We start from the raw sequence: 23,313 nt of genomic DNA on the forward strand, positions 1-23,313 counted from the left end.
AGCTGTATGGAAGCCTTTGCTGATCGAGATGCATATGTCAATGTAACCAGCTCATAATATCTAACAGTACAAGTAAATTAAAAAACCCTAGGATGTAGTAGTATCTAATGAGTAACCTGTTTATTTTGTGAATGTGTTAATTACCTTAGACAAACAATGCATAGAGTGAGACGTTTGAGCTTAATATGTTCATTTATATCAGAAAGAAGGAAAGGTGTACTACAAAGAACATTAGGATGATTAAATATGTATATAACAAGTGAATTATGTTTTCCTGTATATGAGGCATAGTGTGGGAAGTTCTCCAAGGTGCTTAAATACGAGCATTCCCTGCTGGGATTCTTTGTCTCTGGATTGAATGCGGAGACGGTGGAGACTGGTAGGTGTAGATAGTTACCACTGAGTAAACCCAACTTGGGGGTGGGAGGGGGTTGTTTTGTTTCTTCTCAGAATAAGTTTGAATAATTTTACATGACACAAGTTATCTCTGCTTGTTGAGAAGACTTTTAAAAATATGAATTCAGTTTCTCACACCCAAAGAAATCATTGGAGTAGACTGTTGGGAGGGGAAAATACAAGAATGTCCTTAGTTCAGATCATTGTTTCTGAAACTAAAATCTGGTCCTTGTCATAGTTGATCATAGTCTGAAGGTGCTTTGCAGTCTGTCATTGCGAGAGATTTACAAGGCCTGTGCTGGCACTTCAGACTTATTGCTGTGTAACTGTGCTCTTGAGATTATACCGTCAAGGGTAATCTTCCAGTGACAGAGACATGGGTTTCAGGACAAGATGGAGCCAAGTATTGATGGGCATGTTAATCAGGCACTGAACCTCTGAATTTTTGAGTTATTTTTTAGCGATTTTCTTTTTTTAGAAGAAACAATGCAAACAAGTTAATCAACTGTTCTTTCAAAAGAGAGCAAATAGGTGTGCTATGATTGGTCATTAGTTCCAGTACTGGTTTCATTTTGCATGCAAACTGAATTCTCAAATGTTTTGGAGGGTTAAATAACAAACTAAACCAGCATTAATGTAGGATCAGAAAAAAGCAGAGATGTTTTTCATCAGAAGGGCAGAGGTTGTTCCAAATAGTGGATATTGCAGAAACCAGTTGCTTAGCTTAACTTAACCACTGTGAACTCACCTTGTCTCAGATTAGTGTGGGTGAAGATGTGAAAAGTAGGGCAAATAAATTGAGGTGGTCATAGTATGATTTAGTGGGTTTCAGGGATGGGCTGTACCTCTTTGCATTTACCCTTCTCCACTAGCTTAGAATATTCAGCCTGAGTTGGATATTGTTTTCTTAACTTCTGTATGGCTTACTATTTTAGGGAAATCTTAACTGCTTTATGTAGCCTTGTCCACTCATTAAAGTATAGGCATCAGTGATGTGTTCATAATATACTATGGAAAAAAACTGAGGTTCTTTAATTTAAACCACTGTAGGTCTGAATGAGAGTGTTTTTGTATCTAAGCGTCCTGCTACTTCTGAAGGCAACAGTGTAACTCCAAAAAAGGCCAAGCCTAATGAGGTTGGTGCTGGAAGCAATTCAGCTGTTTCACCTACAGTTAACTCTCCAACAGTAACACCATCACAAAATGTATCTTCAAAAGGTAGGGTAGATCAAATGGTCTAGCTGTCAATCCATGCATCTGTTTCATGGAAAAAGCTAGCACTCTTGTGATGTTTAAGTTGATCGGTATTATTAATGCTATTAAGGCAATGTAAGTAAGTAAACTGTGTTCTTATGCCCTAAAATAAGAAAACCCTTTCTATGCAAGGATTTATATACCTTTATGAATTAATACACGCTAGGTTATTACCTATACAAATTCTAGACCTTTGTTGTCTAGCAGGTATGTTTGAATTCTGTAAAGTAATGATTAGTTAAGTTGTTTAGTGGTGATAATGAAAATAAATGCCCTTGACCTCATACTCTTAGTTCAGATTTTTTGTGTCAGAGAACTGAATAGAGAGTTGAAACTTTAAAAAACAACCAGCCAGAAAATCAAGATTGAAAGAATTCTGTGACTGCTGAGTTTATCGACTAATTCTGATTAGATAAAAGGAAGAAAAAAATCATTGTAGGAACGTGAGGCAAGGCAGCAAGCACTGAGGTTTTAGAATTTCCATCCTTGGAGATATTAAGAAGTTGACTGGACGTGGCTCTGAGCATCCTGATAAAGTTGGACTTGCTTTGAGTGGGAGGTTGGACTAAAACACCTCCATAGGTCCAGCCTAAATTATTCTGTGATTCTGTACTTTGACTAACCATTGCAAAGTGTGTTTTGCAGTTTCCCCCTTTCTTTTGCAGCCATGTTTTTGATACAGTTTAAAATAGTAGTGGGAAAGGAGAAGAGGAATCTAAGTTTCAAAGAGATTATGTTCTTTGAAAGACATTTCCCTCCCTACAAGAAGAGAGGTCATCTAGCTGTTGCAGCATATTAATAATTATGTGCATTTTCCTCCTGAGCCAAAAGGTGCTTTCCAGGTGATTGTAACAGACGAGGATTTATTCTTGACTTTGAGATATTTCCAACCACGTACTCTATGCTGTAATGTTAAAATGAGCAGCCACCTACAGTGCAATTCTGTTGTTTGGAATCATTTCATATTTGGGTTTTTTGCATGTCTTGTTTGCAGCTGGTTTGCTATCAAGCTCTTCGCCAGCATCCAGAAAGAGGTGTCTATAATATGGAACATTGCAGCAAAAAATTTTCCTCCTCCCAGTGTTGGGTAAAACAGATACCGTGCTGCAGCCTGTAATACACAAAAGATAACCGGAAGATATTACTAAATGCAGTAACAAAGGAGTAGATCATATTCACTGAGAAGCTTATTTTTATGAGTTTGTCTCTAAGCCATCCCATGCTAGCATAGCGATTTCTAATCTGTCACAGAATCCAGCACTGAAGCACCGCAGAACACTAGATCTTGCTGCAGAACCTGTTTTCTTTCAATTTGGCTTGCACTTTGCTGTGACATGTCAAAATGTTTTACAAATTGTCACAGGGAAGAATTGCAGCACTGTTTTGTGGTACATCTCTTGCATGGCCATCCACTCATGTGAAGGACTTTCTGCTTAATAATGATTCTTAGCAATACTGTTATCTTCAAGGAAAAATACCGTTTGATTTATGTCTACCTCGTGGACTATGCAAGACTATTTTTGTGAAAAAAAAATGTGTAACTCTGTTGCATGGTCATCTCTTAACTCATACACTTACTCATTCCCTTGTTATAAGGTGGATGTATTTGTGTGCTTATTTTTATTACAATTTTTCATAGTCCTGGCAGGATACAGTTGAGATGTTACTTAAAACTCTTCCTGTGTTTAACCTCTTCTTCTAAACTACTTAGTCAGCATGGAGTCCTCCAGATCTGTGAATGACTTGAGAATGCAAGAGAACTTCATCTGGAAAAGTAGCTCTTACTGATATTTTTTTTTTTTTTGGCAGTTTGGAAAAAATGGAAGCCTCTGTTTATTCATTGAAGTTTAAGCTAATGTAAAGCTTTTTTGGTTTTGCTCAAAAGATCATTTTATGTTGATAAGAGAAATACTATTTCCTTTCATTACTGGGAGTGATTATTTAGAGGATTTATTCTCCAGGTTCTCCAAAGACACCTTTGCTCAACAGGAATGATGCATCTGAATAGGCCTAGGTTCCAACAACTGTCCAGAGAGAAATATTCTCATCGAGAATCAGATGGTGAAATTCCTTTCCAAAACCAGTTATCTGAACCCTATTGTGATGATGATTGGGTCATGGCATAAAACAAGTTTTAGATGTTCATTTGAAAATTAAAGTTCTTAAAACCATCAAAAATCTGTCCTGTTGGGGGGGGGATGGAGGGGAGTGGTGGCGCACAGAATTAATGCTTTGTCTCTATCATGCTACCTTCACCCCTTCCTATTTTTTTTCCTTATTTGTTGCTAAGATCTTGTAGAAGTTGTTTATAGTTCTATATCCATCAGAACAAACTCATACTCAGTTTGGAAAAAAGGAAGGATAGTTAAAAGATGGTTGTAACCTTGCTACAGCAGTTGTAATAGTTTTCATTTGAAATAGCATATTTTGCTAGAATAATAAATAATAATAAATAAAGTCTTCTGTGAATTCTGAATCTTAAACATATTTTAAATTTTACAGGTACAAATGCTGCATCAAGCACCATTAAAAATGGAGGACCTTTTCCACGAGCTTGTCCGAAGTGCAATATTCATTTCAATCTCATGGATCCTCTAAAAAACCATATGAAGGTAAAATACTTGTGTAAAAGCTGCTTTTCTCTTTCTCGTTATTCAATTTAAATGAAGTAGACATTTTTCTAATGAGTAAGGCAACACTGGTATTCTGAATTCTATCTTAAATTCATCTTACACGAGCCTATGAGAATAATATCTTTTCAGCTTTTATAATATATAGTGTTTTATTACCTAAACACTACCTAAAGATCAGTTACTGTTTCAGATACATATGCAAGTATGAATAAAGCCAATGTGTCAGACATCTGAGCTTTGCATCTAACTCTAGTTAGTGAGTGCCTTCAGTTTTTAAAATGCTGTTGTTATCAATGCAGTTTGGTAAGAGAGGTTGATACCTTTGTGTCTGTCTCTCTTCTCCTCCCCCTTTCCATCCAGTATTGTTGTCCAGATATGGTAAATAACTTTTTCCTGGGAGTGGCCAAATCAGAGTGTTCGAGCACAACAAGCAAGACTGCTGAATCTGAGAAAGGAAAATTGATTATGTTAGTTAATGACTTTTATTATGGGAAACATGAAGGTGACACCCAGCAGGTGCAACAGGAGCAGAAGACTCATACGACATTTAAGTGCTTCAGTTGTCTGAAGGTTCTTAAAAATAACATAAGGTATTTGAACTCGCTTCCTTAATTGTTTGTTAATCACTTACAGTCTATAGCACTTAGTCGCATGCATTAGAAATTTGTCTCTCTGGAATAAAAATTTTTTCTTACTGAAAACTGATATTTGGTGACTGAAGAGAGAAATTGAATTAATTTTTACTGAGCATGTATGGCCATAACATAAACTTCTACAGATTAGAGTACAAATTTTAATGGTGTAGAGTTTTAATGAGACCAGTTGTAGGACTTTGGGGTTAGAAAGGGCAACAGAAAGTATTTTACAATTTGCCATCCAGATTGATGGTGGTATCAGTAGATGCGAGTGTTAATTCCCTTTAGGGATGCACAATGACTAATAGTTGGTGCTTTACTTATGTAACATCCATTATTTTAATGGAATAGTTTTACTTCCAAATGCTGCAAAAAAAACTTCAGTAAGCTGTTTTAATAGGTAGATGAGTTCGTGTCATTGTTCCTTTGGAAGTTAAGGTCATTGAACTTTTTTACATGCATTCTTCAAGGGGAGCTGAAGCAGCAGAATGTGAAACTGAAAAATGGACTGTTCCTTCAACGGGCACAGACTGCAAGTTAAAATTAACAGGTTTATGCTAACACTAGACCTGTATTATTGAACAAAACTAGAGTTTAATGTAATTAGAAACATTAAATTTGCTATTAATCATTATCTGTAAATCCTGAGTGAAAGTGCCAGCAATTTGTCTTAAGCAGCTTGAAAATGTTGTATGTTGTTAAATTTTAAAAAAGTTTACTCTCATAATTTTATTGTTGCTGTTTATTATGGCATTTTTTCCCTTGCAATTTATCTTTTCGAGGGCAGTAAACAATGTTCGATACGGGCCAAGAGGTTTTTCTTCTGGTTTTGTATGCAGAATACTTTTCAAATAAGTCTTTATTGCAATATCATGGAAAGTAGTTCACTTAATAATTTATTAAGATACTGGGTTCATTTTAAAGAAACACTTTTCAGGCACTGTTTTCTACTTGGCATTACATTGTAAGCTATCGGTGCTATGGTGCCTATGTGTTCCACAGCAAGTCATTAAAAATGAGCACTTAATTTTTTCTTTGAATTTTTCTAGAGTCAACTTTCAGTCATGTTCATTTTTGCTCTAACTTTGTAGCTGTATTCCATAGTTCTGTAACTTCAGAGTTGTTATTCCAAGGTCTGTTTTACACCTTTAACCATTTATAGTGGACAAAAAAGTGCAAAGTGATTCATCAGGGTAATCCCCTGCTTCCTTTAAAAGATCTATGAAATAATGTTCTGTTAAGGTAGTATGCAGTACCAGGGTCATTTCCTTTCTTCTGCTTACGTAGCTGGATATCTTCAGTTAGCTTTTCTTTTCTTTTTTTTTTAAGCAACTGCATGATGATAGAAGTTTCAATCTTAAGTGACTATTCTCCTTGCTCGTTTGTTTTTTCCAATTCCAAGGTCACCACTTTGAGAACTACATTCCTTTTATGAGCGAGACCTGCATTTAATAGTTCCTCTGGCTGTACTGAAATGAAGCACACTTAGGATGGAACAGTTTTTGAAGTTTGTGTAGTGGGTTGTGCAATTAACCTGTCCTTGTGCTGCTCCACGCCTGCTAATGTTGCCATGGGTGCTTAGACTTCTCAGCCAGAATAGGTTCTTAGATAGGTGCACGTGTTAATGAGAAAAAAGTGGTAACTTGAAGTAGTAAACTTATCACCAAGTTTATCATGCTTGTTTGATTGTCAGCTGCACAGTGGCATTCTTTGATAACTGTCCATCATAACTCAACTTCAGCCCTAAATACTTTATACAAAGAAAGGTCCTGGAACCCTGCCGGTTTTGAATGGAGGTGGTTTCAGAAAAACCTATAATGTCCTAATTGCAGGTATTTTCTTGATACTTGGTTTTCAGCAGAGCTAAATTTATATTTGCCACAGAATGTGGCTTTGAGACTGGTGGTGGCGAAGTGTAAACAGCTGACATGTTTTGTTGTTGTCTTTGCTAATTTCCCTTTATTTCAGGCCAAGAATTTTGTCTAAGCATACATGAAAAATATAATAGATTGCTTAGTCTTAGAACATGTTTCAGATACGTTGCGTGTTCCTTATATAATAGTCAAGATTTCTTTTTAAGCTTTGAAAGATGATTTCTGGTGTAGTCACCTTACTTAACTTAGCCTTTTGTTATTTTCTTTAAACTTAAAGTTTCTCAAGAATCCTGTACATCTTGCATGAGCTATGTCATGTATAGTGAATGTCAAAATGTAGGTTTTTGCACCTGTTCATAGGTTTATGAACCACATGAAACATCACTTGGAGCTTGAGAAGCAGAGCAGTGAAAGTTGGGAAAGCCATACCACCTGTCAGCACTGTTACCGTCAGTTTCCCACCCCATTCCAGCTGCAGTGCCACATTGAAAGTACACACACGCCTTATGAGTCATCTAGTAAGTTGGATTGTATCACACAAAATCTTTCTGTGACCTAGAATTTTTAGATATTTTCTGACTTTGCTGGTTTGTAACTTTAGAATAAAGCTATTGTACTTTAATAATCCTGGGATTTAATGTAGGAGCTGAGCACTCGTTCAATTTATGTTAGAGCAATGTGTGTAGAAAAAAAAAACCCGCATTTTAAAAAGCTTTTTGTTTTGTTTTTTTAATTGAAAGCTTGACTGCAAGAATTCGTGTTGTTTAAGGGTCTTGTGCTCCTGGCTTCTTGAAATTGTACAGTGAATTTCTTCTGAAGAGTAGGTTAATTGTTAGATTGCTTTACCTTTCTAGATTTATACAGTTCACATATACGTATGTATTACAATTTATCTACTTATGACACCAAACAAATTTTTACTTTTTTCTTGTTTTTCACTTTTTCTAGCGATTTGTAAAATCTGTGAATTATCCTTTGAAACAGAGCAAGTTCTTTTGCAACATATGAAGGACAATCATAAGCCAGGTGAAATGCCGTATGTTTGCCAGGTATCTCACTGTGACTGTTTTGTATTTAGATTACACCCCTCCCCATCTTTACTGTTAGTAAACTTTTAACAAGAAAGTCAACCTTTTTGGTTTAGGTATGCAACTACAGATCCTCAGCTTTTTCAGATGTAGAAACACATTTTAGAACAGTTCATGAAAATACAAAACATTTGCTATGCCCATTTTGCCTCAAAGTAATAAAAATTGGAGCACCGTATATGCATCACTACATGAGGCACCAGGTAAGCAGATATTTTCAATCCTTAATGCTAGAAAAATGATAAATAAATGTTACCAATCTCTCTCTGGAAAAAAAAAAACATGTCTTGTGTGATTGTTACTGGGTAAGAATGGTTAATAAAATATGGTAGAAGAATTACAACTGCATCTTTTGAAAAGTCTTTAAGGGAGTTCTTAGAATTTGTCATGTTTTTGTGTGACAGCAGCTCCCTGTTTAAAAAAATCTCTGAATATCCTTGAAAGAATATCTCTGCTATTTGGTTTCTTTATTAAGTTGTAGTGATGTGTTCTGCTTTTCTTGAGCTTACTAGCAAACTTTTCATGTTCAAGTAGAGAAAAAGGTTAAGTATTGCGTATTCTTGTAACTGGTAACCTGATTCCTCCTCCTCTTTGGTAATAATACTGCCTTGCATTTTCAAGTATGTGAATATCATCTTTAATTCCTACACAGTATCTTGGCTTTGTACAATATCAGGCATTTGTCCAGTTGATGTTTTAGAAACTCAATGACCATTGCTTGAGACAAACTAGGGTTAGAGTTTTGTTTATCATGACATTCATGCTTACTCTAGATTGTCTTCTATTTTTAAAAGAAAAAAGGAATATACCGTTGCACTAAGTGCAGGCTGCAATTTTTGACTTGCAAAGAAAAAATGGATCACAAGACTCAGCATCACCGAACATTTAGGAAACCCAAACAGTTAGAAGGATTGCCTCCTGGAACAAAGGTAAATGTTCATGCAGGAAAATTAGAGAGGACAAAGGAAAAAAAATGCACTGGTAGAGAAAGGGGTGGAATAGAAAGAAGTGCTTTTCTCCTTTCTTTTCCAAAACAAAGTTGTTGGGTTGGTTTTTCTTTGCCACCTCTAAAACTAAAACTCTGAAAAATACTCCTGTTGCAAGAATTGCCAGGCACAGTTCATGGTTTCTTCCTGGTGATCTGTGGTATTGTTTTCTGTCCTATTCTTCCATACATGTATGGGCAAGTAGTCCAGTCAGTGCTACTGCTTTCTTGAGCTATTGGTTAATTTGCCATCTCCCATTCATCTTATCTTGTGCTAGGAGAAAAGGAAATAGAGGTTTGTATTATTTCATGTGAAAACTTTTAAACCTGTGGAAGGTGGTGTCAAAAAAAAATCATATAGAGTAAAAGACCTTCTCCTCCATAGACAATATGTGTGTAAAACTGAGTTTATGAGGTCTTTTTTAGCTCTAGCATTTGAAAGTGGAAAAAAAACCAACAGAGTTTTCTGCTAAGTGTTTTATGAAGTAAACTTGGGTCCCCTCAGAACACTTAGGCTAGCTATCTTTAAATCATTCTTCCACTTCTCAGAGAAGGGACCACTTAGACTAGGGTTTTCCTGTAGATTTCAGGACTCTTTTTCTACAGTTTTTTAATGAAGTGTGAAGTTGTGTGTCCTTTCAGTTGAAAGGGGGAAGAAAATTAACTTTTTTATCAGCTCTTCACAGTTCATTTGCTGTAGAATCAGGAAGGGAAAATGGCTGAAGCTGATTTTGATTGTGTTGCTTGGCAGAATGTAAAGCACTGATTCTCTAGTCTGTGACAATACCTCAATTTTCTAAAGATTTAAGGGTCTCCATGATCTAATAAAGGCTTAGATTATGTTAAAATTTTGGTGTTAGTAGACCTTGACAAGATGTAGATGATGAGACTGAAGAGCTTGGAACCAGTTTTAGATGGTTAACTGCTTCTAAACTATGACCATGGGTAAGAAGTATAATTAGGAGTCATGCTGCGAGTGAAAACTGGAGAACCAAACTTAAGGGTGAGACAAGGGTGTGTGATAATGCCAGATGAGAAGTCAGAAACAAGAATTAGTCCTTGGTGGTCTAGGATGAGGAGAAAAAAATATCTGAAGAAAATAGACTGGCTAACCATGAGGCACCAAGACACAGAGCTTTTGTTAAGTCCAGGCACTGATGGGATTGTTCAGTTTTCAGCTACAGCTAATTGGTCTGGCCTTTCTGTTTCTTTTCCACAGTTACCTTTTTGTTTGTTTGTTTTAAGAAAGCAGGATGTAGCCAGTTGCAGGTCTGAAAAGAGAGTAGTGTTTTGTCATGGCTAACCATTTCCACCAAAACAAGAGCTTTTAAAGCATCCAATAGACTTGTTGAGGTTAGGTTTACTCTAGTCAACAGTATTTCATATTTTTTACAGCAGTCTTTACTGAGGAGTGTTTCTTATGCTATGATTTTTGTCCTGAAGTGGCTTAAACTTTGAGACAAATAGGGATGGGAACTTAGAAAGCTTAAATCTAAACAGAAAAATTTTTAATTTCATACTTATAGGTGACTATTCGAGCATCTGTTGGATCTCTTCAATCAGGATCATCAGCTACATCTTCTGTTAGTACAAGCACTTCCACATTTCAGTTATCACCTAAAGCTAAAAATACAACCACTAAAAATCATAACAAATCTAATACAAGTAAGTCAAAAGCAAAATCAAAACCAACTACATCGAAGAGGCAAAATGCATGGACCAACAGCAAAAAAAAAAAAGAAGTTACAAATACAGCTTTGCATAATCTAAGGTAAAATATTAGCATTAAAAATATCTTTAAGTGTACTTCAAATATAAATAACTGATCATTTAATTGTCTTTCAATAACTTCTAATACTGCAGTACAGAAGATTTGACACTTCAGTTTTGCAGAAAAAGCAGGCACATAAACTTTCCACATACTGGTACTGTGATTATAATCTGAATCTTCAGTGACCAATTTTGTTGGTTATAGACTACTTTATGAGGGAAGAACAGATGTTCTGGAAATTTTTCTGTTCTAAATTTAGAATTTGTCTCTGCATAGAGCCACAGACTCTTGAAATACTGACTCATTAGGCAGATTTATTTTTGAAAGTGACCTGTGGAGGGGAATACATCTGCCTGGGTGTTCTTTGCAAGTCGTCTTACGGAGGGAAAAGTATTTTCTTCCTTCAATGTTTTTAAGGGTTTTATTTGAACCCGTTATTTAAAAGGTTTAAGTCTTATCTGTCGTATGAGATACCTTAAAAAAAAATCAATAAAGTAAAAGCAAGCTATTGGGAGAATGCTGTCCTTATATTTACAATTTACTGGGTTTTGCTATCCTTATATTAATAATTTAATGGGTGTTTTATGGACTAGAATATAATTTCATTGGCTAAGATGAGTTAGCAGTTTTCTTTGTCAAAGATTGTAGACGTCTCCCTTCCAATAAAATGCTAACACTCACAGTGTGTAGCTCTCCAAGACATCCAAAAACTACTAGCAAAATTGGGGAAGAGCAGGATTACATTCTTGCTTTGTAGATATTTCAGAGCTTGTGGGAAATATCAGGGGTGACAGGAAAAACCAAAGTAGTTTTCTGTGCATTGTGGTGGATGAAGCATTTCTTTGAAATCCTTCTCAGCATAGAGACAGCAGCAGCAACTGAAGTTGGAGGGTCTCATCTACTGCTGTATCTTGTTTCCAGAAGTGGCCAAGAGAAGCTTACATTAACTTTCACTTTCCTGTTAAAGTCTTAGTGAAAGTATAATTCAAGGAAAAAACCAGAGTTCTCTTCATGCATGGTAACATAACCTGTAATAAGTATTTAACTTGTACATTTTTAAGTTCGTTCCTCATTTTTTCCTTAACATACGCAAGCTTGCTACTGGACTTAAAGCAAAAAGTTTGAAATAGTTGTCTCATCTTAAAGTGTTGTTATTAACTATTAACTTGTTCGTATTACTGTTAGGTATCGTTTGGGAGCTCACAAATGCATTGAGTGTTACTCGGAAATAAAAGATTTTGCAAGCCATTTTCCTGCTTATGTCCACTGTAGTTTATGCAGATACAACACTAGCTGTAGCAAAGCCTATGTGAATCACATGATGAGGTAAGAACTCATCAAAATTTTTATTGGGTTTTCAAATACTTCTTAAATTCATATAAGGTGTATTAAGTATTTCTATTAGCTGAATTTTGAGCTGGGTCATAGGACTGGCAGGGATTTTTACTTCGTAATGAGGGCCTAAGTTCTTGCTTTGCCTTAAAAACCCAGTGGTTCAGGCAGTGTTCTGTCTTTGCTTCAGAGTTTCGATGGGATCTCCCATAATTATTTCAGCCAGACTTAACAAGTAATGACTAATTGTTGCGTGTTCTCTGGGTTTTAGATTAAATACCTCATCTGATTTTACAAGTGCTGAATGCATACAGCCACAGCTATTGCTAATGAAATTTGTGCTCAGAATACCATATAAAGGATGTCTCAAATGGCATACTCAAGTGGATAGTTTTTATTATACTACTTCTGGTCATCCGTAAAAATAACATCTCATTTTGCAGGAGGTTTGCCACTGATTGTGAGGCAGTGTAGAGAATTAGTGATGACAGCTACAAAAAAGCCTGTTAGGAAAACAAACGCATTAGTTTTCAGAGCGATAGAATTATACTATGCTATAAATAGACATAGATCATATAGCAGTGACAGCAAAACAGAATTTTGAAAACCTACTTGTTAATCCTATGCCCCGAGCAAGCCAAATGTGTTGCAGAAAAATATAGAATGCAATTGTCTTTTAAAATACATGTACGTATAAAATGCCTTGGCATTTTTGAATGCTAGAATTCTTGAATTTATGACCCAAGTGTTTAAAAGTTTTTGTATATATTTTATGTGTTGACCTATTCATATTAATTTCAATGCCCATGTAAGTCCTAGGCTGAAATAGTTTACATACGTTGCATGCCTAAAGGAATAATAAAAATTAAGTGCTTAATTCTGATTGTACAAGAGAAAGTACAAATCCAGAAGGGGAGAGGGCAGTCTAAAGTAAACTGTTCCTACTGTTGCCCATGTTCTGGGTGTTGTCAAATTCAGCCATGCAGAAAAATAGCCAGTCTTTTGCCCTTTGTCTCCTTGATGCAGTAATGTTCCCTCTACTTTGACCCCTTACAGCACCTATCATCACCTTTTTTGGAGAACATATGGAAGAACGGATAGTGAGGAGGAAGGCTGTTAGAGGGAGTGTGTATCTGCAGTAGCAGCCCCTGCTTGCTTTTTTGTTTCATATGGGAGTACAATGTTGGCACATAGTTAAGCTGCATGAGTTAACTTATGGGTCATCTGAAAATGTGATTTATCTCATTCACAGCCATCTCTGGATGAGGTCAGCAAAGCTTCACTACTTTTGTGGAGCACTGTATAGATGGCTACAGCCATGGTGCTTCAAGAGCAAAAATGTTGATGGAAGCAATGTGACAGTCTTGCAGGACTGTGCCAACAAAGTTCAGGCTTGCCCCTCCCAAACTCGTTATTTACAAGAGAGCCAGTGTTTTAAACTAGAGCTGAGATTCATGAGCGTGTAAGCTTTCAACAATTTAATGTTTTAGAATAATGCAGGTCAGTAATTGAGCCTTCTATTTTCATGCCCTGTCATAAGCAAATTGCAGAACCATGTACAGTGTAGAGGATATGTGGAGTAATGTACTCAAGAAAACCAGTCTAAGTGGTAATATTTTCTTATTTTTAGTTTTCACAGTGCTCGTCCAAGTAAAAGATTTTGGATCTATAAGAAGCATTCAGAAGAGCTACGGTAATTCAGCTTTTTTCAGTTACAGATCATTATGTTTTTACTTTCTGATAGTAAACTGATTAGTTAAAGGAGATCAGTGCCTCTTGAAATCCTAGGCTTCCACAATTTTGAAAGAGCAGGGAAATAAAAACATTAGCTCTTCCACTAGCAGTGTGCTGTTCTAGTGACAAATATTTGTTATTTGTCTACATTTATTAACTTCTTAATTAACTCTGAGCAGTTTTTAAAAATATTTCTATTTCTTTATTTTCCAATTATTCATAATGTGCAAAATGGGGAGTGGGGATGGAAAGAAAAAACAAGCAAACCACCAAAACTGAGAAACCCATGCTTTACAGATAAATTTCTGTCTAAAGGGGTGTTCTTTGTACTGCATCCAGCATGGAGATGCCCTGGTCATTGACTGGGATTTCCAGGTGCTAGCTGCAGTATAAAAAGTAAGAATATGTTTTTGTGAGTCATCTAAAGTTGCAGATTCTTTTTTTATAGTCTGTCCAATTGCTGTAAGTTCAGAAAACCGTTTTCACAACTATGTTGTATTTATACTTCTTTTTTACTTTCTCTTCTCTAGAGGTGTGACTGTAGTATGTCTTAACTGTGATTTCTTGACTGACGTTTCTGGCTTAGATAGCATGGCCACACATCTGAGTGAAAGCCACACTCATACTTGTCAAGTTATTATAGAGAAAGGTGAGTAACTATAGTTACTTTTATATATAGTATTCATCTATAAATACTTAAATGTGGATGTGTCTGTGTTATTGCAGTCCTTTTTTTCAGTTGCTTTATCATTATTTCTGTGTACTTAGATTTGACAGTGAGTACTATTGTATTTCCACATTTCAAAATATTTTTAATGAAATACTTTATTTTTATTTTCAGTTTCTGTAGATATCCCAACTGCTGAACAAGTATCTGAGTAAGTTTTGTTTTACTGCTCCATGTTTATTTGTATTAGTTTAGTGACAGATGGCCAAAATTTGCACTTTGAACTTGGTTTTATTTTGAATTTCATAGAATTTTAAATGTATGGGTAAACATAGACCCTTACTTTGCTAGTGCTTTTTGCTCTTACCACGTCCACAGTTACAAGACTGGGGAGATAAAATGATGACCTACTGCAGCCAAAATCAAACCCAGTTTTTTTTTCAGTTTGGCCAGAGAGATAAAAATAATTCTTGCAATATTAGAACTTCTCAATCCTGACTTCTAAGTCTAGAAATAGTGAAAGTTACTTCAACTTGGTTTTAATACTAGCTTTATTGAATGAATGGGTTATATTCTTTATGTAATGTTAATACAAATTTTAAAAACATTACCTTTATTGAAGTAGGACAAATTCAGTCTTAATATTTTATAAATATTTACAAATTATTTTCAAAATGATGTTATTTATATGACAAAGGTATACTGTTTTGTATTAACTTTTTGTTTCTGACTTTAGAAGAAAAATTAATATGAGGATTTGGGCTTTCATTTTTTTTTTTTAAGGACTTGAAAAAGACCATGCAGTATTGTGGAGATTGTGTTGCAAGGTTTGCTTGGGGTTTTTTTAACCTTAGAAGAATCAGACGTGCCAAGCCATCCCCAATTATCCTGGAACAGTACCTGAGGCTTTACAATGTAGCTTGTGAGCCTATTTATGCTTTAATTGAAGGTTCAGAGGTGTGTCAGTTGAGTCAAACATTTTTCTCCTCTCTAAACCGTTTCAGAAGACAGGAACAAAAATGTCAATTAGACTGCAAAGAAAGATATTTTAAAAGACGGAAGAAAATAGTTTTACCCTGATTTAACAACAAGGTGTCATTGAGTCCATCTAGCCTGTAGCAGGATTCTAAAAGGGATTACATATTCTCATGCGTGATGAGAACTCTTCCAACAGAGCAAGAACTTCGTAGTCCTCTAAGCATAAATCAGCCTTCAGTGAGTGTTGGAAAGATCCCCAACAGGTTATTTCATAACTAAGTATTTTCTTTCTTAGTTTCCATAAAGTGGCCAGTAAGAGGGGATACTGGAATAATCTGTCATCTAATCCAAACATGGAAATACTTATCTTTGGCTACGAGTATTAGTAGAGCAAAATATATGCTATAAACTTCAAACCTTTACTTGTAAATGTTTAGCATGTGACGCAGTTGAATAAAACTGATGGTCTGATGGGGTGACTAATAGACGTTATTAAAAAGAACTGAAGATATTCTGGCAGGAATGAACTGGGGAAGGAAGTTAATTTGGGAAAGTATTCCAAAAAGCCATTTGAAAAAGATTGTGGACCACGGAGTATTGTAATTGGACAAAACACTGGGAAGAGTCATCTAGGAGGGCCAACTATAATCCCCTCATTAATCCAGGGTATCTTGTGTCCTTCAACAGTTAGATTTCAGTGAAACTCAAACAATGGAAAAATAAAGTGTTGAGCTGTGATATGACATTAGCTTTTCTGTTTGGAGCTGGCATTAGGTGTTGGGAATTAATACTTGCTGAACTCTACGTAAGGAAAGGTCGTAGATGTATTGAATGGTGGGGAAAGAGGTGTACAGTTGTGACAGCCTGTTGTCAGTACTGCACAAGGATCTACCTGTCTTGAATATATTACAAAGATGTCATATGAAAATATTTGAGAATGTTGGATATACAATGTATGTATTGCTCAGAAACAGATGGGTGAGTGCTGAACAGATTCGAAGTAGTCAAGAATATGTGCAGGTTTGTTTTTGTAAACTGTTAGATTAGGACAGATGCAGATAGCCATTACTTTTGAAAGTTCAGATGTTTGCATAGGTTTAGTTACTGGTACTGCATGAGGTGATAGAATCTGTGATGGTGCTTTTTGGAACTGCCATGCTCATAGACTTCACTAATTTCAGTAAATCTTGTCCTGTTCCATATACTAATTCTCTGATACTTTGGACAAGAGTATATCATTGCTAAATCTAAGAGCATAAGTGTACCTGTTCAGCAGATTTTTTTTTTTTAATTCATTATTTGCAGTACAGAGTACACATAAAAATGTTCATCTTTTTGCGGGATGGTTCTTCTGTGGTTTGCTTTGGAGGAAGAGGAACTTGCAGACAGTATTCATAACTTTTGCTGTGTAATTTCTCAATGACCTATGAATGTTTCTTCCCATTCTTTGACCTATAATTCAATGAGGTATGACTTGTTTATGGGGCTCTTCAGAATCACTTCATCGTTGGAAACAATGACTCACAGTTACAATCTTGAACGCTTTTGGATCTTCTCTTGCATCTTTCAGATGGTATCTTTTGGTGTCTTTTATTATATATCAGACTGACTGTATGTATTGTAAAACTCATCTTTATTGCTAATGACCAGACATGTTCTAGGAGTTCTCCGTAGTGTTGATGAGACTGTCTTTGGACCAGAATCCTGCCATAAGTAATACAGATAACCTAGCTGGAGGTGTTCCAGCAGAAATTGCTTTTTAAATTGTTACTCTACATAAAGTTGCCTTGTTTGTTTAGTGATCCACCTTGTGCTGAGGGAATAAGGCTTAGTAACTATGCCAGTATTCTTCTAATGCTCAACTCTCTGCTTTGCGCAACAATTAACATATTTTTAAATGAACTGACAGCAGACATTTTTGTTGCAGGGGAGTTGAAAGTGAGCAGGTATCCTATACTGCCTTGGCTCACTGATACATCATTGTGGACCAGAAAATTGAACCCAGTCCAGCTTGGGATTATTTTGGTATGTAAGCGAACAAGGATCTGACCAGAGCTTTTCCTTTTTCTTCATATATTGAAGCTGTGGTATTCTCTTCTTGCATCTTTTAGGCAGCAGGTCTGGTCTTTTCTACCAATATTGTAGTCTGGCAAAGGCCCTTCTGTGATAATGTTCTCTGCTTTGCAGCATTGACTTCAAGCTTTTTGGGGGCTGTACTCCTTTGAAGAGAAGCTTACCAGGAGTTTCACTTATGTGATGCAGTGTTTCTTTGCTGCTCATTTGCAGTGTTTCTTTGCTGCTCCAGTCTATCGGTATCATCCCACACTAGAGTAGTGTATAAATGATGACATGTTATGTGTTGACATCAAAGCCCATTTTGTTCTGAACTCAGTCCTAGCTTCTGAAACTAAAGGGCTTTGTCATTCTCTTTGGGTGTTCACTAAAACATACAAGTCCTGATCTATTTAATATTCAAGTAAGTTGCATTTTTGTCTGCCAATGACTTTACAGTATATAGTGGCAAAATATGCTTTGAATGACTTCTGTCGCATGTAACTGCATAAACTGAATCTTGGCCAGAGGAATTTATTAGCTGCTTTGCTCTGGTAGCTAAGCTTCTTTTTGCTCCTAAATACTGTAGGAGGAAAGCATGTGATGGAAGCAGATACATTTATTGAGCCCTGATTCTGAGGGTGGAGCAGCCACAGTTCATTCACACCTTGTTCTTTTGGTATCATCTCTCATCTTCAAGGATGCTCTACTCAAGCTGCTGAGACATCTGCTGCTTTTGATTTCACTGCTTCTGACTTCATCTTTAGTTCTAGATTATCTATGGCAAGTTTATCCATCAACAGGTTGTCTGGATATACGATGAGCTTTCCTTTTGTCACGATGAACATCTAGTGTTCCTCCGAACTCAACCTCGTGCTTACAGTGGATATGTGTCTTGGTTGAATCTCTAATTTACTAGCTTCCAAGTAGCTTTATAGATAGAGCTAATCTTACTCTGAGATCAGTCACTGTTGTAACCTCCTTGTTATAAGACATTATTTCTGATGAATGCAAGCTGTTCTTGATTTGCAGCACTTTCTTTTTCTGCATAATCAAATTATCTGAGATTAATCCATTTTTACGAGTATTTTTGTCCTCTTCACTTTTAGTATTCAAACAGTAACAGTTTTGGTGATAGCAAGCTTCTGCAACCACTGTGGTATTGCTAATAATAGCAAGGATCCTGTCATCCATTGTCTCTTATGCATATTTTGTGATTGAGCATCTGCACGCTTACTCAGTACTCTAAAGTCTTGTTCTTTTTGCTACTTTTTTTTTTCTTCTGACAGAGGCTATGTTCCATCTTGAATGCTGCTGTTCAACTTCAAGCATCAGTTATCTACTACAGGTTTTTCTTGCAGGACTTATTTCTGTTTTGACACAGCAGCATTCAAAAAAGCATAGTGGATTTGTGTTTTCATTGTGAACGTGCTGTTGCATTTCAGAGGAAGTTGAATCTGTGATATTTCACTTTCATTCAGGTTTCCGGCAACAACAAAACTGGAATATGATTGCAGATTTTCGTGGCTTTCAGAAATGTTCTCTAAGAATTTCCCAGAAATTACACTAGATTGACACTTCATTTTGAAGTTATGTGAATTATACCTCTTTTGAATGCTCATTTGGAATGTTGTAATTTGGTTCTTTTACAACTTTGCTACAGAAATTTTTTAAGTTTCAGACTTGTAGTTAAAACACTTGTAAGCTGCATTCAGATTTGCCAGCTTTGTATAAATAGTTCACATAGAAACAATTGGCATTGTGGCATCCTGTTTCCGTGTGTGTGAGGATCTCAGAAAAGTTACTCATGTGGAAAACTCATAACATAAAACCAGCCCTAAACCATGCAAGTAAACCTGTCTGACTCAATATTAATGTCCCTGGTGGTCCCAACAGCTACCGAGTTACATCAATAATGCAACATACTGGACCACATCTGCAAGGACAGAGCACGAATAAGCATGGTATAACCAGTTTAGCTTATGGTCAAAGAACTAATACTTAATTTGTGTGTACCTTAACCTGTCTCTTTTTTTGTTATTTTTAGGATGTTGAGTGTCACTGCATTATGGGTTCTTAAGACACGTAGTTGTAGGGCAACCTTGCTTGATTAGCAAATTCTATATTACCTTTGCTTTGAAAGTCTTTCTGACAAGAAAGTAAATGTTTCTGTTATTCTGTTAAATGTTTGTAACTGCAGCTTTGTGTGCAATAACACTTCATTACTCATTATAATAGTCATTATGTAGCTGTCTTCATTGCTAACCTCATTTTACAGGTGAGAAATTGGAGACAGTGTAAAGTAATGTGAATGTCACCATCTTTCCTTTCCCATTCAGTTGCTAACAGTGTAAAACACCACAGCATAGAAGCAGCTATTTCTTCAAACTGCATTCACATGTACCTTCCCAGTAAATGCTTATACAATCAGATATTTGGGGGAGAATTGTGCTTTATGAATCGTTGGTTCTACTTAGAGCTATATTTTTCAAAATGGGGAATTTCTGTTACAAACTGGAGTTCTTAAAAAAAAAAAAAAAAAAAAAAAAAACACCGAACCAAAAAACCTTTCCATTCTTCTCGTTGTTAAATAGATTTATATTTATAATGCTGGGTATGGTTCAGCTGAGTGGCTGGAAGGTACCTCGAGCCACTTAAATAACATAAAGTTGTTTTCCAGAAATTAATGAAGTTACAGTCATCCTAGAAAAGGTTACTTTTGGTTAGGGGTGGACAAAAAGGGGTTGTTTGGCAAAGATGCCAGCTCAGTTTCAGTACTGCTTACCCAAAGAAGCTGTGGGAGTAACTCTCTGGTTGTAAGAAAACATGACAGATCACTGGAAGACAGGTGCTCATGATTTCAGCTCATGTGAGTGTGTGCAAATATACATAATTTATTATGTGAGAGCAGGGGAAGTCATGAGACTGTATGGATTTCAGAAATGAGAATACTCCTATCCGTGCTTGGACTGCACATTTTAGAGTCTACTTGTTTCACTGACTCCAAATCTCTTCCATTAGTCCTAGGTGACTCCTCATGTATCAAATAAAGTTTCACATCAAACTGAATTTAGACTCTAAGGTGTCTAATGTTCTTTCTTACCTGGCTTTTATTCTGAGTCCCTTTGGTTTTATGGCCAATACATTATATTGAATATCTCAATCAAGCTGAAATTTTGTGCTCAGCTGCTACATTTTGGGGGCGGTTTCTTTAAGGGATTGACAATTAAGGGACATTTTTTCATGGTTCTTAACTAGAAGTTTATTTCTATGTAGAATAAAGAATTTATGGAGAGTTCTAGAAGGATTTAAAATTGCTCAAAATTGCAGACCAGCAGGCTGTACTTACTGGAAATGGTCATGATCTTTGTTTCATTTTCATAATGTTCTTTCCAGAAGCACTGTAGCTCCACAGAAAGTACATTGCCTTTGTTACTGCTTGAGAACTATGGGATTTAAGATTTCTTGTATCATGAAAGTGTTGGGAACATCACCAGGTGATAATCTTCTGTGGTTTAGTATCCATTTATGAAACTTTTGCTAATTACAAATTAAAGGAACTACTTTCTAAAACCTATTCCTAAACAGAATTAAGGTTTGAGAATATATGTCAGGAATCCAAGGTAAACCTTATTAACAAAGATGTGGTTATCACAAAATCTTATAAACCCTGTTTACTTCCAAACCATCATGAACTAGTCGGTTTGAATCTGTTTTATAAACTATAAAGCATGGATACAGAAATCTGTTAGAGTTTGATGATGTAAATAATGTTTATAATGTATTTAAAACGATCTACAGATGTTGGATCCAATTCATACCCATTTATTTTGGTGGCAAAACTTACATTTATTCAGACAAGAATAACAGTATTTTTTGTCCTTGGATATACATTTTCTGATTTACTTGTGTCTAAATTGTTCTGCTCTTTCAAGAGTGACTGGTTTTAGACAAATTACTATTTCCAACATACTGGCTTAAGTTCTTGCATAGAAATCATTAAAGCAGTGAAGCTAAGCTAAATATTTGGTGTCGCATCATCTTCTACTGGTGTTGCTACTCATGATTAAATACTTCAGAGTATTTCAAGTCCCTGACCCAAAAAATGTGTTGTCATTTGATTTACCCTGATCATTATTCTTACTGTTAATTAGATGAGCATTGTTACAGTGCTATCATAGCAATGTTATTTTAAAACAACCCTTTTTTTGTTATTATTTTTGCCATCTTTTATTGTAAATTAAGATGTAATAATTAAAATAGTTATAAATGGTTGTTTATACTGCAGTCAAAGTTGTTGATTACCTGCTAGAACATTAGTATTAGGTGTTCATGGTGTGCTGAAAGTATGTGCTAAAATTCTTCAAAAGGTCTGGTTTTAGCACTGCTTTCTTGGATTAAATTAGGAAAATACACATGGTAGATATCAATCTAATATTAGTATACATTTTTCATAAAATGTAAGTTGATAAAGCTGTTTCTTCTGTCAAGTATTTTGTACCTTGTAGACAGCCATTAAGACTTGGAGGTTGTGAATCATACAGCTTATGATTAATAACTTTATTTAAATAAAACAGAGGCAGCACCATACTTCAGCAGATTAAATTTGCCTTTAATGCAGCATCAACAAAGAAGATACAGGCATAAGCAATTTTGAGGGGTTTGTTCAGTTTTTTTATAGGAAACCTTTGAAAGGTTAGATTTTATATTAGAACTGATGACCTTACAAGGTTTTGCAGGAGACACACTTCTTACTATCTCTGTGATAGCATTTTCTTATATAAAAGCAGAAAATCAATTTTAGTGATGTTGTGATAAGCTGTTTAATTAATGCGGTTTTAAAAGTCAATAAATTTAAATAATTTGTAGTTTGTCTAATGTACGGACTGTGCCTGTGAAGGTGTTTTGAGGGAAGTATCTCCTCCAAATAGTAGTTGGAGGTCAGATGTAATGTTTTACACTTGCCCTAAGGTAAACTACAGCTGTGTTCTGGGTGTGTGGATTATGGTAGACAATTAAAAGAAAACTGAGCTTGTTTTGCAGAATCTTTTTGTTGGGTCATAATGTAGCTTTATGCACTTTTTGAAAGTGCATTTCAGCAAATTTATCATTTCTGATCTTAAATACTAAGGTCATGGTTTCAAAAGGCCTTTATGGTAAGGAGATTATTTCTCACGTAGAATTGCAGTAAGCGCTGGAATCAAAGTATTGCTAACTTAAGACTGTTCCTTCCAGTTGAGAAAACTGGGACAGGTTATATGAAACAACTTTATCTTATAATTTCTGTACACCCACTAAAACATTTTAAGATTCTGAAATGCTCTTCTGGATCTCTGAAGTACCTTTAAGCTCAAAATAAGTATCAACTTTAAGAATTTATTTCAGATTACCAAATTGCTTTCTTTACAGTAAGTATCTTCATCCTTATCTCTATTTTAACCATACAGTATTTTTAAAACATTGAATCTTAATTCATTATCCACTAGGTTAAAGACTGAAATCTTCATTAGAGAAAGAGAAGCTAAATTGGAGGTAATGTCTTTTCTTTTCCCCACACAGTGTAGTATCTCTGAATTTCATAACTAGTTTGAAGGTCCAAGACAATTCTTTTTTAACTATACATACATTACTGGGTCATGGTGTTCAAAAGATATGCATATTGCAAAAATCTAGTTTTCTGTGCTTTACTACAAAAAGATGGCCGTGTCGGAGGGACACCTTTAGTATGTCTGCCACACCCAATATTTCCAGTTTGCAGTCAGTGCATTCTGGTTGATTTGTACGCCAGGCTCCAATGAAGGAATGGTTTAGTTTCTCTTATGTATCTTCATCTTCAGGAAACCTGGAAATATAACTTGAGATCTGAGTAAATGTTGACTCAGAACTGTAACTTTTTGAGGTTGTTTTTTTTTTT

At 35.6% G+C, this 23,313-nt stretch overlaps 1 protein-coding gene across 14 annotated transcripts in view; it reads left to right on the plus strand.

The window, feature by feature from the left end:
- Positions 1 to 23,313, plus strand: part of ZNF280D (zinc finger protein 280D) — a 48,103-nt gene that overhangs the window by 13,539 nt on the left and 11,251 nt on the right. For 5 of the 14 annotated variants that reach the window (XM_035899301.1, XM_035899302.1, XM_035899305.1 and 2 more), the window contains 12 exons: positions 1,447 to 1,614; positions 4,153 to 4,262; positions 4,644 to 4,873; positions 7,153 to 7,310; positions 7,741 to 7,841; positions 7,937 to 8,083; positions 8,675 to 8,809; positions 10,392 to 10,636; positions 11,822 to 11,962; positions 13,599 to 13,661; positions 14,233 to 14,351; positions 14,544 to 14,580. In XM_035899301.1, coding sequence (XP_035755194.1) covers positions 1,447 to 1,614; positions 4,153 to 4,262; positions 4,644 to 4,873; positions 7,153 to 7,310; positions 7,741 to 7,841; positions 7,937 to 8,083; positions 8,675 to 8,809; positions 10,392 to 10,636; positions 11,822 to 11,962; positions 13,599 to 13,661; positions 14,233 to 14,351; positions 14,544 to 14,580 — 1,654 coding nt within the window. Of the gene's footprint in view, positions 1 to 1,446; positions 1,615 to 4,152; positions 4,263 to 4,643; positions 4,874 to 7,152; positions 7,311 to 7,740; positions 7,842 to 7,936; positions 8,084 to 8,674; positions 8,810 to 10,391; positions 10,637 to 11,821; positions 11,963 to 13,598; positions 13,662 to 14,232; positions 14,352 to 14,543; positions 14,581 to 15,152; positions 17,197 to 17,274; positions 21,592 to 23,313 lie in introns of those variants that run through there. The other 9 variants (XR_004842638.1, XR_004842639.1, XR_004842641.1 and 6 more) reach the window with 8 other exon arrangements.

Source organism: Egretta garzetta, unplaced genomic scaffold (assembly GCF_000687185.1).
Source record: "Egretta garzetta isolate BGI_Z169 unplaced genomic scaffold, ASM68718v1 scaffold287, whole genome shotgun sequence".
In the NCBI taxonomy this organism is placed as follows: Eukaryota; Metazoa; Chordata; class Aves; order Pelecaniformes; family Ardeidae; genus Egretta; species Egretta garzetta.